The sequence below is a fragment of the Hyperoodon ampullatus genome, assembly GCF_949752795.1.
Source record: "Hyperoodon ampullatus genome assembly, chromosome: 19".
Lineage (NCBI taxonomy): Eukaryota > Metazoa > Chordata > Mammalia > Artiodactyla > Ziphiidae > Hyperoodon > Hyperoodon ampullatus.
Genome location: NC_136932.1, coordinates 51,470,299 through 51,489,637, shown reverse-complemented (window position 1 = coordinate 51,489,637; position 19,339 = coordinate 51,470,299). Strand labels below are relative to the sequence as shown.

At 36.0% G+C, this 19,339-nt stretch overlaps 1 protein-coding gene across 15 annotated transcripts in view; it reads right to left on the bottom strand.

The window, feature by feature from the left end:
* SYNRG (synergin gamma) overlaps positions 1-19,339 on the bottom strand; it is a gene marked incomplete at its 5' end in the record, with an annotated part of 86,932 nt that overhangs the window by 46,342 nt on the left and 21,251 nt on the right. For 5 of the 15 annotated variants that reach the window (XM_079725381.1, XM_079725383.1, XM_079725390.1 and 2 more), the window contains 7 exons: positions 720-968; positions 1,579-1,775; positions 4,155-4,232; positions 5,188-5,421; positions 10,125-10,236; positions 10,749-10,854; positions 11,541-11,671. In XM_079725381.1, the coding sequence (XP_079581507.1) occupies positions 720-968; positions 1,579-1,775; positions 4,155-4,232; positions 5,188-5,421; positions 10,125-10,236; positions 10,749-10,854; positions 11,541-11,671 (1,107 nt within the window). Of the gene's footprint in view, positions 1-719; positions 969-1,578; positions 1,776-4,154; positions 4,233-5,187; positions 5,422-6,282; positions 6,586-10,124; positions 10,237-10,748; positions 10,855-11,540; positions 11,672-19,339 lie in introns of all 15 variants that reach the window. The other 10 variants (XM_079725392.1, XM_079725385.1, XM_079725391.1 and 7 more) reach the window with 3 other exon arrangements.

The window sequence follows — 19,339 nt, the reverse complement described above, 5'->3', positions numbered from 1 at the left end:
CATGTACATCTACCGGCATTCATTTTAATAATCTAATAGTTTACATGAACATCTACCGGCATTCATTTTAATAATCTAATAGTTTACCACTGTAGAGATAAACCAAAATTTATTTAACCTTTCTTTTGATGGATATGCAGGTATTCCTAATTTTTTACTCTAACAAACAATGCTACAACAAATATCCTTGTATATTTTTGCTAATTTGAGTTACTAAGTTCTGTGAGACTCCTAATCGAGTGACTGCTGGGTCAGAAGATATGAACATTTAGAATTCTGATAGCTATTGCCAAACGTGCCTTCCAAAAAGGCTGTACCAAAAAACCCTTTCCCCTACATTTTTACTGACACTGAATATATGTTTAAAACTTTTTTTGCTAATCTGAGAAGTGAAAACTAAACTGAAGCATCTTAATTTCAGGTTTAGCAGCTTCCTCAAAAGACACAGCCTAAGGATTTAATTAGCTTTATTAAGCTTGATGTTTAAGACATATATGATAAAGAACTATAAACATTTAGCCAAAATTCAAGTATCTTAAGGCTTAAGAAATTTTTTTTTAAATAATGAAAAATTAAATGTTGTATTGTTTTAATACTGCTTAATTTTCACCTCCAGTGTCCATCATAATCCAGCAATCTTTTCTGCATTCATGGAAAAAAAAGGTTTCCTGGATTCATTTTCAGGGATAACTTAGAATACGCACAGCCTCTCCATTTACCTGATTTGCAGGGTAAGGTGACATGAAGCCACTGGAAGTCTGGGCTGCAGCTCCCCCGACTGGTCCAACAAGATTAATGCCCATGACTGGCTGTCCGAGGGTGAGGGGCATGGAGCCTGCAGGGCCTGAAGGCATCCCAGTTGGCTGACTCACAGCAGTAGGCAAAGTCATAGGAAAGCCACTTAAAGTTGGGACAGGAGCCACTGGAAACTGGTTTAAAGCATCGGGGCTCATGGCAGGAACACCCCTCTACACAGAACAGGAGGAAAATGGAAACATTTTAGGAAATGGCAAACCACATACAACCCAAATCTGGCAAAGATCTGTAGCCCTGGTATGTTTCCACTCTGACTCTCCCAAAACTCAGGAATTTGACACAAGAAAATAAGTTATGAGGTTAATGTGAATCTAATATTTAGCAAAGAAATGGCCAACACATATCAATTCTGACATTTTCACTCTGACAAGTTTGGTTAATTCACTACAATCAAATCATTTACAATCATTTTGTAATATGAGAAAAACTGCTGCCAGACCAAGTATACTTTATCTATATCTAAGGAATTTTAGACAAGGACTTCAAAGGACAGAGAGTAATTTCATCTATTACTAACTAACTTTCAAGTTCAGAAGGGTTACAGTTAGGTCAGAGAATGTTAATATATTAAAGCCTTTAAACAAAGGAATATTTTGCTAGTATGCACATCATATAAACTGTACATTTTTGAAGAACTGTATCCTGAAAATAATCTAAATTTTAATGTCCAAGGAGTTCTGCAAGGTTGTAGAAAAAAAGGACTCATATTCTCTCAGTTTATATTGGAAAGTCATTTGACCTAACCTTAGAAACAATGTCTACCTGTGTTACTGCTATCATGGCGAGAACAGTATAAAGTTCTTCTTTAGTGAGTTTGCCAGGTGTGGTTCGATTAGCTAAGGCCCATATCTGTCCAAGAGTTTCCCTGGGAAGTCCAGATGACATCAGGATGGGATAAAGTTTAGCAGTATCTATTCCAGTCGGAGTCATTGTGGTTTCTAAAATTTTCTTATATGCATCTATTAAAGGAAAGACCAGATTACAAATGTAAACATATTACAAGTGATTCATCTTTTTTGTTGTCATTGCTGCTTATACAAGAATAATCTTAAGTCAAACTGCTTTAAGAGAACTAAAGCCACATCAAGGGTTTAAGCTGATGTAAAGATATTCAAGTGGAAATATCCAGCAGACAATTAGGGTCTGGAGCTTAGAAGAGAGGTTGGAGCTTGGCCCTACAGACAAAGATTTGGGGTTAAAGGTAAGAGAAAATCTTATAATTCATTAGTAGATAGTAACAACAATAAGATGGAGGTGGTATAAGCAGATGTTTTGGACTTTTAAAAAAGAAGTTGTAGAGTAATGATGGTGGGACTAATTTGAAAATAGCAGTGGGAAGCAAGAATTATACCAATATCACCTTTCTCTTGTCCCAGTGAATTAGAGGCTATTAGAGGAAACATCACTGGGGAAGGTGCTTTGGGAACACAGCCTTTAGAGAAAGACAGGGTTTCAGTTAGAGAGCGGAATAAGTGTTTGAAAAAAGGAAGGGAGCGTTGGGGAGTTTTTCACTATAAAATGGCCTTTCCAAAGGGCAAAGTGCGAAAGGCTGTTAGGGATAGGGTTGCCACTTAAAATACAAGACGCCAATTATTGCATGGGGTATACTTATACTAAACAACTATTTGCTGTTTCTCTGAAATTCAAATTTAACTGGATGTTCTGTAGGCTTATTTGCTAAATCTAGCAAGCCTAGTCAGAGGAGTTTGGGGGATGAAAGTAGGGCTAAGGCAGACAGAGAAAAACGCTTAAAGCAAAAATTTTACATCTAGCATTAGATATGGATTACAGGTTAGTAGGCTGACCATAAGAACACATATTTTGGCTAGGAAGTTATGTGTATGTGTATGTTTGGAGGAAGAAGGGAGAAAGAAATACAAGCTGGCAGAAAAGGGACAGAATCCCAAAATATACCAAGATCTAGATTTCGTTTGTTTGGCTTGTAGACAGAGAGGGAGAAGAAAAGATGCAATGTGTTGCATCTTGGCAGTTGGGAGGAAATCAATTATCTTTTTTTTTTTTTTTTTTTTGCGGTACGCGGGCCTCTCACTGTTGTGGCCTCTCCCGTTGTGGAGCACAGGCTCCGGACGCGCAGGCTCAGCGGCCATGGCTCACGGGCCCAGACGCTCCACGGCATGTGGGATCTTCCCGGACCAGGGCACGAACCCGCGTCCCCTGCATCGGCAGGCGGACTCTCAACCACTGTGCCACCAGGGAAGCCCGAAATCAATTATCTTTATGTACAACTGAAGTCCCCTGTGGTTTTGGGAAATGAGCCTTGCAATTTGTGATTATGTGATTCTGAGGAAAAGTAGACATTACTAATTTCTTCCCAAAGAACGTTGAGCTACAGGGATCTTGCATGAGTTTTATTTAAATCAAGTGTAGAACCAACCTAGATCAAGTCTATGACCAACAAAGAGAGTTAAAGATCAAAGTCACCTTTAGTTTTTAAGGGGTTTGCAAAGCAAATTGAACAAGTTACAATATACTAAGAGTGATTAACGTAATGCCATTGTAACAGTCATTATTCTATGCACATCAACCATGGCTTAAACACACTATTCCCTTGTACCAATTGAATACTACATCACAAAATGTGTACTTTAGTGATTTTTTGGCTCAGCAGTTAATAACATACATGAAGAAAAAAGTAAACACCACCTTCCAATGTAGGAAAAGATGCCACTTGGTCTTTTACTTCATATAGTTTTATATTGACAAAGTAAAAGAATATTTTTTAAATATATAAACGAATCACCAAGAGTTCAGAAAATTATACTAGACATATTAGTACTATTCTTGATGTTATTAATAATCTGTGAAATAAATATTTGATAGTGTCTTTTACAGCATAATAAATCTAAGAAAAGCTTTTAGATATAAAAGTATATGATGGTCAATAAAACATTAAAGCAAAAACACTTCTCCTTCATTTATATAGTTATTTCATACATGAGACAGTCTTCTTTTTTTAATATTTACTTATTTACTTATTTATTTGGCTGTGCTATGTCTTAGTTGCTGCATGTGGGATCTTTTTTTTTTCTTTAGCTGCAGCTTGTGGGATCTAGTTCCCTGACCAGGGATCAAACCCTGTCCCCCTAAATTGGAAGCACAGAGTCTTAACCACTGGACCACGAGGGAAGTCCCTATGAGGCAGTCTTCAACACTAGATGTATTTAATTTTCTGTACTCTTTTAGAAAAAATAAATAAGAAAAAGTTACAACTCCTTCTGTATATTCTGTAGCCACAATAGTAAATATTTATAACTACATTTACAACATTTAAAGTAAAGTATCCAGATAGGAATCTTGGACAAAAAAGCTCTTTTTACCTGGAACCAAACTTTCACTGTATATCCAAGGAGGCATTCTGGGCTGAACAGGATCCTGTGAGGGAAATACTCCCACACCTAAGAAGTTAAAGAACATTATCTAATGTATATACTGGTCCATGTAGCAGATGGGGAAATCACACTGTGTCATGTTTTTTTTATAAGAAGAGCACTGGAGACACTAAAAAAAAAAGTCACCAATACAACTAGAATTTCGTTTCTAAGCAACTCTTGTACACCTATGTCCTAAGGTGTAAACTAAAAATAAACGAACAAAAAAATACCCCTAAGATGTACAAAATCAGTATTCTGGATCATATGAGGCTTGTGCCAGTCACATATATTACAAATTAAAGACAAAAACATGAGAGATGATGGTTTAAAGATTACATATGCAAAACAACAAAAAATGCCCAAGCTTCACTTGCAGCTTTTAATAACACTTCTTTGCAAAGTCTGATTTTTTAAAATGAATATGACACTGCTGCCTTAGATGTATAGCATTTTTGTTTAAAAAAATTTTTGTTTTTCACTTTGTCCTGTAAAATAGCCTCCAAACGTTTGCCTCCTGGGCTGCCCACATTGTAATTAATCTCTGCAAGTTGAGTTTATAAAAATGTGGATCTAATTTAGGCAGCAGTGTGTACGATTAATTTCAGAGACGCAAAACTATATTCTCATTGGTGACTTTTCCAGGTAAATTTTAACTTCTCAACCTTATAGAAGAACAGACAGTTTAAGAAGGGGAAAAAGTTTTTTATAAAATAAAAGGAGAAGAAATTTTAAATCAGGAATGATTCCGAATAAAAAAACTGCTTATCGAAATTTTTTTTAAAGGAATAACAGTGTGTTGAAAGAATTCAGAGCAAAATTGTAGGGGTTAATTAGAGAAAGGAATGCATTAAATATATTTTAAGCAAAATTTTGATTAGCAAAATCAAGCAGCATTCATTTTAAGATTAATGCCTAAGGTGTTAGCATTTGAGCAACATTTGGTTAAATGAACTTTTTGCTGAATATTTCATGAGCTCACCACTCTCCTCAATGGACACGTTTTGGTCTGAAGTCTTTTCTGCCTCTGCGGTAGTGGTACCACTTACACGTCCATCTACAGCACCCCCGTTATTGGCCGTTAAACTGGGATGGTTCTTACTGGAACCTGGGCCTAGGGCTTTGTGCCCAACTTCAGAAGTATTTAATTTAATTTGTTCCTGCCCAGATGTACTTATATCACAAGATACTAGGAGCTTCTCCTCCAAGGAAGGGCCTAAACAAACAGCATGAAGGATTATTTGTATATAACTGCAAGCTTCTAATTTTTCAACCATCCATCTCCACCCCCCAAATTCTAAAGGGAAGGCCCTGCCACATATAATATAAATTTTGAAATAATTCAAGTCCACACATTTGTCTAGGGCTTGAGACACTTCAGCGATTTTAGAGAACTTAAACATCATTATCTACTTTGATTCTCAGGAATTCTGTGAGACAGTAGGTAGAATGGTATAGTGGAAGGTGTACTACCTTAGAAATTTGGTGACCTATACAAGATACAGACACTTCTACTAACTATCGCCTATTTCTTCATCTGTCAACCGAAAACGTGTAGATGAGTACGTCTCCTTAGATTCCTCTCAGCACTATTCTGTGCCTCAAGACACAGTAACTGCCTCCCGCCCCCACAAGTGATAAAACTGAGGTATAGAAATGTTTAAAGATTTGTCCAGGGACAAACTGATAGTAAATGGAGAACCTGGGCTTCTGACCCCAACGTGCTTTATCACTGAGAGCACTTTCTAAAGCAGCTCTTCCCTGGCTCATTACTCTTAAGAAAATGATGGTGGTGATTTCCCCAAACAAGAGGCATCTCCTGAAGAAATCAGTGTGTTCTTAAAGTTCTAAGGTGGTTTAAATAGGTCCTAATTTAGGAGCAGATGTTTCCAATCACTTTTCCAGAATGTGAAGCCCCCAGAATTAAAAAATCTATATTCTTACTTTGGTGAATTTCAATAGTACTCATATATTCAGGCACATGTTTCTGTGCCAACATCACTGTATTATTCTACTTATATAAATGAAATAAATTATCCTATTTAAAAAATACTTTCATTAATAGTTTAGTAGTTACCTGCTTTCTGCACATTGTATGAGGCTGAAGCAGTAGAGAAATAAGGAAATTGCCCAGGGTCACCATGTAAGGCAACAGACACTGGACTCTGACCTGGAGGGATATACTGTGCTCCAGCCTTCTGAGCATGCAACTGGCCAAGTGGGGCGGTGGGGTGGAAAGACTGAAAAGGCTGGGAAGTGGAAGAAGGCCCACATGTGGGAGCTTCAACAGGCCCCTGCATAAAGTCACTGAATTCTTCCTCATCAAGAAAGGCAGGTGATGGGGAGACAGTTTTAGCAGAATGAGATGATGTGGGATAATCTGCAAAATGGAAAATGGCAATGAAACACACAGAAATGAAAATCAACAGGGGAAAAGAAATTAAGATGTAGTATAACCCCAAAAGAATATACTGAAACATGAATAGTGGAGGTGAATAAGAAATAACATGTAACAACAAACAGAATCATACAATGAATGCAAAACACTTTGATGTCTATTTACAAACAATTTTTTAGTCTTTTTTTTTTTAACATCTTTATTGGAGTATAATTGCTTTACGGTGGTGTGTTCCGTTTCTGTTGTGTATAACAGTGAATCAGCTATATGCATACATATATCCCTATATCCCTTCCCTCTTGCGTGTCCCTCCCACCCTCCCTATCCCACCCCTCTAGGTGGTCACAAAGCACCGAGTTGATCTCCCTGTGCTATGTGGCTGCTTCCCACTAGCTATCTATTTTACCTTTGGTAGTGTATATATGTCAATGTTACTCTCTCACTTCGTCCCAGCTTACCCTTTCCCCTCCCTGTGTTCTCAAGTCCATTCTCTACATCTGTGTCTTTATTCCTATCCTGCCCCTAGGTTCATCAGAACCATTTTTTTTTTAGATTCCATGTATATGTGCTAGCATACAGTATTTGCTTTTCTGACTTACTTCACTCTGTATGACAGACTCTAGGTTCATCCACCTCACTACAAAAAACTCAATTTCATTTTTAGTCTTTTTTAAAAAGAGGTTTTATAGCTATTTTGCATTTCGTTCAAAAACAGAAAAATGTAAAACTCAAAATTTCTTTCCTTCTTTTATTAAGTTAGCACTTATTTTTTTTTCCTTGAGACCACTAATAATTTACATCAAAGTGGTGATTATTTTTGAAATCCAATTGATCTGTTTATCTGGATAATATTTTCTCAAACCAATATAAATAAGAGAACCTACCTATATGCTACTGAATACATTTTAGACAGATATATACTGATGATTAAATTTCATTATGCCAGTAAAAAACAATGCATGATGCATATTTGTAATTTTTGATAAATCATGCCTAATCCATACACTTAGCATAGTTCATATTTCATATGAGGATGAAACTTACTGTGTGGGGAATGAAAATTACAAAGGCAACAAGAACATCAAACATATTACCAAAGTGATATTTTCTTGTGGAAAGCATCAAAATTAGGACATCATAAAGTGCTAAGTCAAATAACTCAACAGCCAATTTAAGAAAGTAAACCCTAAGAGCTATGTTTAAAAGATCTTTGCCTCTAAAAGATATAAACATCACTGTGGCTTTTTAGTGTTAAATATGAGATTCACTTATGTAATAAACCTTCTCTACAGGGATTATGTTTAATACTAGGCTCATTAATAGTACTATTATTGTTGCTTCTTCACATTTTTAACTTCTTTGTATTGCTTTAACATTTACTAAGGTCTAATGTCACAAGGAGCAGTTTTTTTTTAAAAAGGCTCTCATTTGAAAAATGGGGACACTATGTGCTTCTCTTTTGGACCCTTCTTTTTTGGATCCATGAAATAAAGCCTGGAAGCATTAAAGTTCTATGAAAGATGCAAAATGAATATGCAAAATTACTGCCTTAATGAATTTTGTTTAAAAAAAGCCATGTCATAATGAATCCCAACCCTCCCAATAATGGTTACTGAGAGTGTGTATTCAAGCTCTCAACTTGGGTTCTCAGATCAGTACTGGTAGAAAGTAGTAACAATGCAAAACTGACAGCTACTATGGATATAGTAGCTGACTGTTTAGGCTAAACCAAATTTTTTTCTTTTCTTTTTTTTTAGGCTAAAAACTTCTTTGCATTTGACTGGAATTATGTTAATTCTATGTGGTATATATTTTGGCTTAGAAACTCTTGTAGCTATATATATATATATATATATATGATTAATAAGAAATATAAAAATTATGTGATACAGTTTGTATATTCAATATTTTAAGATAAACAGTTTATGGGCGTTTATGCCTCTGGTGGTAAAAAGGCTGGAAACTTTTTACATACTTTAGGCCTAGGTTTAAGACCCTAGCTGGAGAAGCTCTGGAAATTCCTTGGGCTTGCTTCAAAAAACTTTTTCTCGTGAAGCATGAAGCAGTTAACTAGAAACAGCTAACTGCACACATGTTGATTGAACTCAAGAGATTACTTGAATATCAAAACACCAATTTATTACTTAACAATGAAGTTGTTAAACCATACCCAGTTGTCCAAAGGGGCCATTCTATATGGATAGAAAAGTATGTGACCTAACAATGACCATTCCTCTCTGCCTTCTTCTCCTTTATCTAAGTTCCATGCTGGGTCCAGTTTTACCATTCCAATGACTATACTTAAATGACTTACTAGCTTATTCAGCTTATAGTTTTCATTTTTAGGTATGTTTTTCCTTTCTGAGCTCATTCTGATTGCTAATATCCATTCCCTTTTCATTATCAGTATATATTTTACTTTGGGGCATATTTTTGTAACGATAATCTGAGTATATAATCTAGCAAGTGAAATTAATGGCACAGAGGCAAAGCTGTCCCAGAAAGTCAAGAACTCGTTACTGTGCCAATATTAGATTATGCCCTCCTGATATCACCTATAAAAGGTACCTATAAAAATTGTCAATGTAATACATGCCTGCAGAAAATAGCACTTGCTGAATGATTCATGAAAACTTCACATATGTTATTCTTAAAATTAGCTGAGAATAAAATGTCAAAATGTCAAATTTAAAAAAAGGATGTGGTAACAGTTATGTGAAGATAAGACTCATTTCAACTGCTAAATGTTTAAAACACATGCAAAACCCCCCCCAAAAATCTCTCTTTACCCTGCTCTATTAGGTACTTTTCTTTTGCTTATTTGATGGTAAATGAAAATAAAAACTACAAAGGAACGTATTTTAAAAACTAAAATTTCATGAGAAATATTATTTAATCCATGACTTTTTTTAAATTGGAGTATAGTTGCTTTACAATATTGTGTTATTTTATATTGTACAGCAAAGTGAATCAGCTATACATATACATATATCCCCTATTTTTTGGATTTCCTTCTCATTTAGGTCACCACAGAGCACTGAGTAGAGTTCCCTATGCTATACAGTAGGTTCTCATTAGTTATCTATTTTATACATATAAATCCATGACTTTTTAAAGGAGTCATTTAGAAAATTTGTAAGTTTCGTCACATTGAATAAAATCTGAACTAGTACATCAAAAGTAAAACTATTTTAAAATAATGAGAATGAAATAGTAAACTCCTTTATTACATTTGCTTTTGGTGAATGGATTTTACTAACGTTAACATACTCATTTATACAGAAGATTTACAAGTAAAGTTGTCATACTGACATTTACTAGAAGACAAAGAGGTTTCTTCCCCCCAAGACTGTCTAGACCAGAGCTCTTAACCCACTGTAAATTTTAAAACATCCAAATCTGTACTTAGCTTGAAGGAGGAGTTCAACATTCACTCTCCGCACACACACATAATGGTCAATTAAACACACAGGGACTATATGTCACCTTCCAACAAAAGAAAAATTTTAAATTACAACTACCTGGTTTCTTAGGGTGTGATGCTGGAGTAGGATGCATCTTAGCATCTCTGGAAAACCCATCTAAGTTTCCTTTTATGGCTTCCAAAGCATCATCTCTACTCTTCTCTCCTGTCTGGGAGACAATAAGTGTATATATATTTCTTCACTTGTCTCTCACACTTCGTCCTAATCCACATAAGTTGAAAGAAAAGTGCAGATATTCATCAATTTACAATATTTTTACCACATACTTCGGATAGTGAATTTTCCAAGTCAGAAAAACGTTGACATAAAGTGAAGGCGTAAAACAACACTCTAAAGAAGATTATTAAAAGGCCCATTTAGAAATACTTTAGGCTACAGCTGTTGGATATTAAGTATCCAGTATTAATGCTTCCCAAGAAAAGATTACAAGCATTCCAAAGGCAGAAAACAAGAGTTGAGAAGATAATGGCTGCTATCCCATTCCCTTCAACAATAAAGTATCTTTACAGAAAAAGAAAAGTCCTTCGCTTTCGGACTTAGACAAAACCAAAACGAATCAACCACAGCCTCAGCTTGTGCTGGTGCCCACGTAACAAAATCCACTAAATGACTGAGAAGAGGCACATTCGGGGGTGTACGCTGTGTGCTGGAAAACGTTACCTTGGGTTTCACACTACTCAGAAGTCTGAGCTTTTGCTTCTGCTCTTCAAACTGGCGTCTTTTTCTTTCTTCTTCTAAGAGCTTTTGCTGCTGTTCAAATCGTTTTCTGAAGGAAAAACAATCTAGTAAAGAGCCAGCTTTAGGAATTATCAACTGTTATATTCATATTTCTTCTACAAAGTCATCTTGCATTTCTAGAACTAAAAAACTTCACTGATAATTATATCTAATTTTCTGAAGACAATCCTATTTCACCACTATATTAATTTCCAAATATATGAAATAAGTCTAAGAAGTGATTTACCTAAATTATAGACGTGAATTTATTTCCTGTCTCATTTGCAAGGGGAGGAGACAACATTTTACATTCAAAGTCATTACAAAAAACAGAGAGGGATGTAGACGAAATAGAAACACTCTTTGCTCTGCATACAAAAAAGAAACTTCTACTTGAGGAGGCAGTATCATACATGAGAAAGAGCAGTGGTTCTGGGACTCAGGAGGCCCACACTCGGGTCCAGGTCTTACTGGTAACTGTAACCCAGGCTGACACTTGCTTATTTCTTTGGACCTCACTCTCCCCAGATGTAAAGTCAGAGGATTGAATTACAGGGTCTCTAAGGTCCCTTCTGGCTTTAAACTTTTAAATAATAAGAGTATTCTGAAGAGTTTTAAGGGCACCGTACAGGCACCGTGACTGCTGCAGCTTCAAATCTGCACTACAGATCATGTGACAATTTTAAAACTGATTGCCATCCAGTATCTTTATCCTTGCATCCTGAGATCTCTTACTGCTGTTCCTCGGCAAACTGCTTCTGCATGTCTGGAGTGTACTGTGGGCCTGGAGGACGCATTCCTAGGAATGGTGCTTGTCCCAGGTAAGGCATGCCTCCTGCTGGTATTGGTCCCACTGGTATCCCTGCCTAGAAAAAAACAAAGACTTAAGCTTAAAAAAACACAATTTCTCCTTTTATCCTTTTTTATTTTCCTTTGGCTGCGCCGCACAGCATGCAGGATCAGTTCCCCAACCAGGGATTGAACCCGTGCCCCCTGCAGTGGAAGCACGGAGTCTTAACCACTAGACCACCAGGGAAGTGCCCACAATTTCTCCTTTTAATTACTACAAAGAAAAACTGTAACTTCCATAAATTTTCTTATTTTTAATTAATGAACTATATAAAGGCATTTTAATAGAATATGTAACATTATTTATTAACGAACTATATAAATGCATTTTAATACAAGATTCAAAGAACACAGGCTAAAAATGAAAAGCTCCCCTTAATATCTTGCCCCTTCCATTTCCTTCATGTCTTCGAGGGGACCACCACTGCTAGAATAGTCTGAGGGTGTGTGTGTAAAATCTTTCAGTCTGTGTGTGTAAGGCCGTGTATGTGTACAACTCACAAGTTATATCTGGTGAGTTCACTGATCCATAATCTTTGAGAAGAGGTATCATATCTTACATGTCTCTGTATTTCCAGCAATAGATAAGCGCCTGCTATATGGTAGTTATTCCACAAACGAGATTGAACAAATGCGATTAAACGTGATTTTCCAATATGATAGGATAATGATTATTTTGATATTCATTATCATAGGCTTGGCTATCCAAACTTTTACAGAAAATATCAATAATAAAAAAAAATCAATAGTAAATGACATATCAATACAACAGTATAAAGTTTACTGAAGTGTCCAGAAGTAAGAACGGTATTACACAACAGCTAGCCACAAAATCTAATATGAATAATGATGAGGATGAAAATGATGGCAATGGATAATTTTTACTGAGTGAAAATTCCTCTGTTATTCAACGTTCTCCCTGAAAAGTTCTCCTTCAGTTCCCTAACTTGAAACTTGGCTGTCCCTGGAAGCCCTCTCATTTGGAGATGGCTACTTTTCTTCCAACATTTCCTGTAGACGGGCAATATTCCTCCTTGCTTCTTCTAAACCCTTTTTCTCCTCTTTTCCTTCAAAAACCTGAACACATTTTAACTTCTTGCCATCAGACTTCATCATTTACTGTTCTAACTTGTTGATGTCATCTACTGACCCTCAGCTCCCTCACTCTTCAACTAAAGGCTTCAGAACCTTGCTATGGTCCATTCCACTCCTAAACTGCTCTTGGTGATGTCAATAATCATATGGATGACTCATCTAACACTGTGGCCTTTCAGGTCTCCTCATCACAATCATGTCCAACATACCATTCCAGTTTCCCATTCCACGGCCATCTCCCCCTGATCATCCGCCCCAGTAACTGCATCATCTCCAAAACCTTGATTTTAAACATCCCAACACTTGACCACCATCTTCTATCCTTCCAGCTCATGTACTCCAGCAATTCTCTTATTTCATTAATACCTCCCTCCCATCCATTAATCTTACCACCTTCCCACTGTCCATCATCCTCATCATGTCCTCACTTCCCTTCTTGCTCAGCTTAGACTCCAGGATTCAATATTAAATGCCTCTGTAAACATCCTTAGCTCCCTTACCTCTGGCTTCCTTGGTATGGTCTCCTGGGAAACCTCGTTCCTGGTTAGTCAACTAATCACCTTCTCTTATTCTTACAACCAAACCATTTAACCTTGCTGGAGAAAAAAACCTTGATGATTCACCTTAAATTCCTGACTACAGATCTCAAATGGATCCCCAACGCAGGAGTCTTATGAGGACTCCTACTATGTAAGATTTCAACCCTTTGACATTTCTTGAGATTTGCTATGGCCCAGCATATTTCAATTTTAATAAATATTCCATGTTTGCTTAAAAAGAAAGTGTGTTTTGCAATTGTTGGGAACAGTGTCCTATTTATCCACTAGTCAAGGTTGTTTAAACCTGTATCTTTACTGATTGTGGATTTGTCTATTTCACCTGTTTTTCTGTCAGTTTCTGTCTTATACATTTTGAGGCCAGGTTATTAGGTGCATACAAACTGTTAATCTTCCTGGTGAATTTAATCTCTCATCAAAATGAAATATCCTCTTTACCTCCAGGCTTTTAAGGCTTTTTGCCTTAAAGTATATTTTGTCTGATTTTCCTTTAACAGAAATCATGTTACTGTTTCCCTCAAATAAAAAAGTATTTCTTTTGAACTTATCCAAAATACCTTCTTGTTCTGAACCTTTACCGAGACAGTGGAAGATTGTTTTAAGGTCTAGAAGTAATATAATATGTGTAAAGCACCTAGAACACTGTCTAGTACATATAAGTAAATAACAGCTATGACAGAAATAATTATCTTTATACATTAGAAATATACTTTATACATTAGAAACAATACTAATGACAGAATAGAACACTTTCAAAAACAGTAATGATTCAATTTTTTTCTGAAACAAAATAAGATTCCTCAAGCAAATACAGAATTAAGCAACTAGATAAGAAAAAAAGAACACAATAGTTATAGGTATCATTTTACTGTGTTCCTGCCATATGTCAGCTATAGAACTAGGCATTTACATACAGTATTCTCAATATATGTGTAAGATCATCAGAACTAGGGATATTTCTGATAATGATCAATAAGAAGACCTTAGTAATAACACTTATGAAGCCTGTACTATGTTCCAGGGACTTTTCTAAGTGCTTTACATGTACTAATTAATTTAATCCTTACAACAAATCTATGCAGTAGGTGCTACTATTATTCTCATTTTACAAATGAGGAAATTGAAGCAGAAAATAGTTAAGTATCTCACTCATTACTGGCAAGTGTCAGAGCCAGGATTAGACCCAGGCAGCTTCTGGTCCCCAAATCCATGTTCTCCATCATTATGCTATGCTCCCTCTCCAGCTACCAACAACCACCATAAAATTCAAACTTAAAATTTTAAAAAAAAATTTTTTCTGTTTCTATTCATGTGCTCAGACACATACCTGCTCAATAAATACTAGCAGCCTGGAAGGCTTATGAATGGTTTCTAGTACTTTATAACTGGAATTCCAAGTAATATTGCTTAATTACTAACACTCTCTATTCTAAATCTTGAGTAGTAATGGCTATGCATACTTATTTTTAATCACACTGTGGTTCTCTTGCTGCTAAAAATTAGTGCCAGAGTCCTAGTATTACATTTCTTTTTTATCCCCAATCTATAATTTAATCAGTTCCTTATTTTTTCCAGTTTTATTGAGATGTAACTGACATATACTATTGTATGAGTTTAAGGTGGGCAACATGTTGATTTGATACACTTGTATACTGCAAAATGATTAACACCATAGCATTAGCTAACACCTCTGCCATGTCACATAATTACCATTTCTTTTTTGTGGTAAGGGATTAAAATTTCTTTTTTAAATTTTGACTCAGTTTACTCAAGGCACACAAAACAAAAGAAACCACCCAAATCATATAGGCTAAAAGACAAAATGAGACATTCCACAAAAATAATAAAGAATGAAGGAAGGTGTTACTATGCATATTACCTTTCTATTTACACAATTCTGCTCTTCAAGAAGATTCAAACTTGCTAAATGGCATTTTGTGTTTCTCCTTCTCCTGAAAAGTAACTTTATACATTTCATAGAGTCTAATTTTATACATTGTTTTGAAATCTAGATAAACCAAAAGGTTAAGAGACACTAATCCTTAGCTATACAGTGAGTGAATAACACAACAAAAGAAATAACTCAGAAATCTCAGATACATCCAATAAGCTACTAAGAAGACTAAAAGATAAAGAAGTTCACCCCAAGTTGAAGGATACTGAAGGCTACTGAAGATGTGAGTAAGTGGAGAGGTACGACAGTAAGGCTGAAAGAGTAAAAATGTCGATTTCTTTTTTTTATTTTTATTTATTTAATATTTTAAAATTTACTTATTTAATACATATTTAAAATTTTTATTTATTTATTTAATATTTAATTATTTAATATTTATTTTATTTTTTATTTTTGGCTGCCTTGGGTCTTTGTTGCTGCGTGTGGGCTTTTCTCTAGTTGCGGTGAGCGGGGGCTACTCTTTGTTGAGGTTCCTGGGCTTCTCATTGGGTGGCTTCTCTTGTTGCACAGCACGGGCTCTAGGCGGGTGGGCTTCAGTAGTTGTGGCACCCAGGCTCAGTAGTTGTGGCTCGCGGGCTCTAGAGCGCAGGCTCAGTAGTTGTGGCACACGGGCTTAGTTGCTCCGCAACATGTGGGATCTTCCTGGACCAGGGCTTGAACCCGTGTCCCCTGCACTGGCAGGCAGATTCTTAACCATTGCGCCACCAGGGAAGTCCCCAAAATGTCAATTTCAATCAAAATCATGACAGGTTTTATATGGAATTTGACAAGCTTATCTCAAAATTTATACTGAAGGGGACGTGACCATGAATAGCTATAACTCTTTAAAAGAAAAAGGAAGATCCACACTACCAGATATCAAGGCTTATCTTGGGCTAGAACAATTAAGACAGTAAGATGTTTACTGATGTAGAGATAGACAGGTACAGCAATGGGACAAATAGAAGAGCTCAAAAACTAATCCAAAGCATATAAAGAAATTTGATATTACAGGAGTAATCTTAGAAATCAACAGGTAAAGAATGGGCTGCTGGGCTTTCCTGGTGGCGCAGTGGTTAAGAATCTGCCTGCCAACGCAGGGAACACGGGTTCGAGCCCTGGTCCGGGAAGATCCCACGTGCCGCGGAGCAACTAAGCCCCTGCGCCACAACTACTGAGCCTGTGCTCTAAAGCCCGCAAGCCACAACTACTGAAGCCCGTGCCTAGAGCCCGCAAGCCACAACTACTGAAGCCCGTGCCTAGAGCCTGTGCTCCACACAAGAGAAGCCACCACAGTGAATAAATAAATTAAAAAAAAAAAAAAAAAAGAATGGACTGCTGAGAGGAATTCCCTCACAGTCCAGTGGTTAGGACTCCACGCTTCCACTGCAGGGGGCATGGGTTCGATCCCTTGTCGGGGAACTAAGATCCCACATGCCGCACAAAAAAGAATGGGCTATTGATAAATGGTTTGGGGGACAACTGCGTACTCAAATGGAAAATAATAAAATTAGACCCTTCAGCCTCACACTGATACCAAAGAACAATTCCAGGTAGGTTAAGGACCTATATATAAAAAGAAACTTTAAATTTTTTAATAAGAAAATACAGGAGAATATCATTATTACCTCAGGGTAGGATTATGTCTTAGATGAGACACGAAAAGCTCAAACCATAAAAGAAATGATTTATCCATCTGACTTAACTTCTACAAAACATGACACCATAAACAAAATTAAAAGGCAAGCCAAAGTCTAGAAGGAGATATTGACAGCACAAATAACCACGAAGGTTAGAATCCAGAATATATAATGAACACTTAGAAATCAATAAAACCAAAACAAAGAGCAAAAAATTGGAAGCAACTTAAATGTCCATCAATAGAAGAATATATATTCATGCAATGGAATACTACTAGCAGCTATATGAACAAACTTGGCATCATTCCCCAACTGGGATAAATCTTGGAGAAAAACAATGTTAAATGAAAGAATCAAATGCAAAAGGAAACACACTTACGTAAAATTTTAAAACCTAGAAAATATTATATAACATTCATGAATATACAAACATATATTTTAAAAAGTGCAAAATACATATGGAAACAATAAAAAGTGAATTCATGATAGTGATAACTATCTCTGGGGAAGTAGAGGAAGAAAATTATACCTATACTGTTAAAGTCTTTTAAAAACTGTGAAGCAAATATGGCAGGTTAAAACTTGATAAAAGGATGACATGACTGTTTAAGTAGAAAATCGAAAGGAATCTACACAAAAATTCCTAGAACTAATAAGTGAGTTCAGCAAGGTTTCAGGTTACAAGACAAATATACAGAAACCAATTTGTATTTCTATATACTAGCAATGAACACATTAACACAGAAATTAACAATATAATGCCATTTACAATTACTCAAAAGAATGAAATACTTAGATGTAAATCTAACAAAACATTCACAAGACTTGTATGCTGAAAACTATACAATGCTGATGAAGAAACCAAAGACCTAAAAAAATGGAGAGACATATCATGTTCATATATTGAAAGAATCTTCATATTAAAGATGTCAATTTCCCCTAAGTTGATATAAAGGTTTAATATAATTCCTACCAAAACTCCAGCAAGAGCTTTTGTAGATCTAGACAACATTACTCTAAAATTTTATGGAAAGGCAAAGGAACTTAGAATAGGTAAAACAATTTTGAAAATAATAACAACGTGAGAGGAATCAGGCTTCTATAGCTAATGAGATTGAACCAGTAATGAAAAGCTCCCAACAAAGAAAAGCCCTGCCCTGATGGTTTTGCTGGTGAATTATACCAAACATTTAAAGAAGAAATAATAGCAATTCTTCTCAAACTTTTCCAAAACATTGAAGAGGAGAGAGGTTATGCTAAGGCCAGCATAACCCTGGTACCAAAGCCAGACAAAGACACTACAAGAAAAGAAACTACAGATCAATATCCCTTATGAACACTAATGCAAAAATCCTCAACAAAACACCAGCAATCAGAATTCAGCAGCATAGTAAAAGGACTATAAACCATGACCAATTGGGATTTATTCCTGTAGTGCAAGGCTGGTTCAATATATGAAAAATGATCCATGTAAATATCATATATTCATTTCAATGGATGCAGAAAAAGCATTTGACAAAATACAACCGCATTTCATGACAAAAAACACTCCACAAACTAGGAACAGAAAAAAATTACCTCAACACAATACAGGTTATATATGAAAAACCCACTGTGAACATCATACTCAAAGGTGAAAGACAGAAAGCTTTTTCTCTAAGATCAGAAATAGGGCAGGGGGTACTTCCCTGGCGGTCCAGTGGTTAAGACTACATGCTTCCACTGCAGGGGGTACGGGTTCAATCACTACTTGGGAACTAAGATCCCGCATGCTGCGCGGCGTGGCCAAAAAGAAAAAAACGAAATAGGGCAGGGATGCCCACTTTTACCACTTCTACTCAAAATAGTAGTGGAAGTTCTAACCAGAGCAATTAGGGAAAAAAAGGAATAAAAGGCATCCAAGTTATAAAGGAAGAAGTAAAATGATCTCTGTTTGCAGATGATATGATCTTATTTGTAGAAAATCATAAAGACTCCACAAAAAAGCTGTTAGAATAAAGTAATTCAGCAAGGGGCAGGATACAAAGTCAACACACAAAAATCATGAGCCAACCTCACTATAGGGGTGTGGGAGCCAAAAGAGGTGAAGGAATGTCAGCAGAAACAATTACTCTTCCCACCAAAAAAAAAAAAAAAAGGCATAAAACGCTCAAAATTAAATGAAAAATGGACTGTTCTAGAACTTAGAGAAATATATTGTTCAAATATTAAATGGAAACAAAATAAAGCTTTCAGATTGTACTTCTCCCTAAGCACTAAGAAAGTGAGGTATGTACCACTAGAAAAAACTTGACATTAAAATAATGTTTTTAAATCATGTACATTTCTATACACAAAAAATGAACATCCAAAAAGGAAATTACAAAAACAATTCCATTTACAATAGCATCAAAAAAAAAAAAAAAACCACTTAGGAACTAACTTAACCAAGGAGGTGAAAGATTTATCCAATGAAATGAA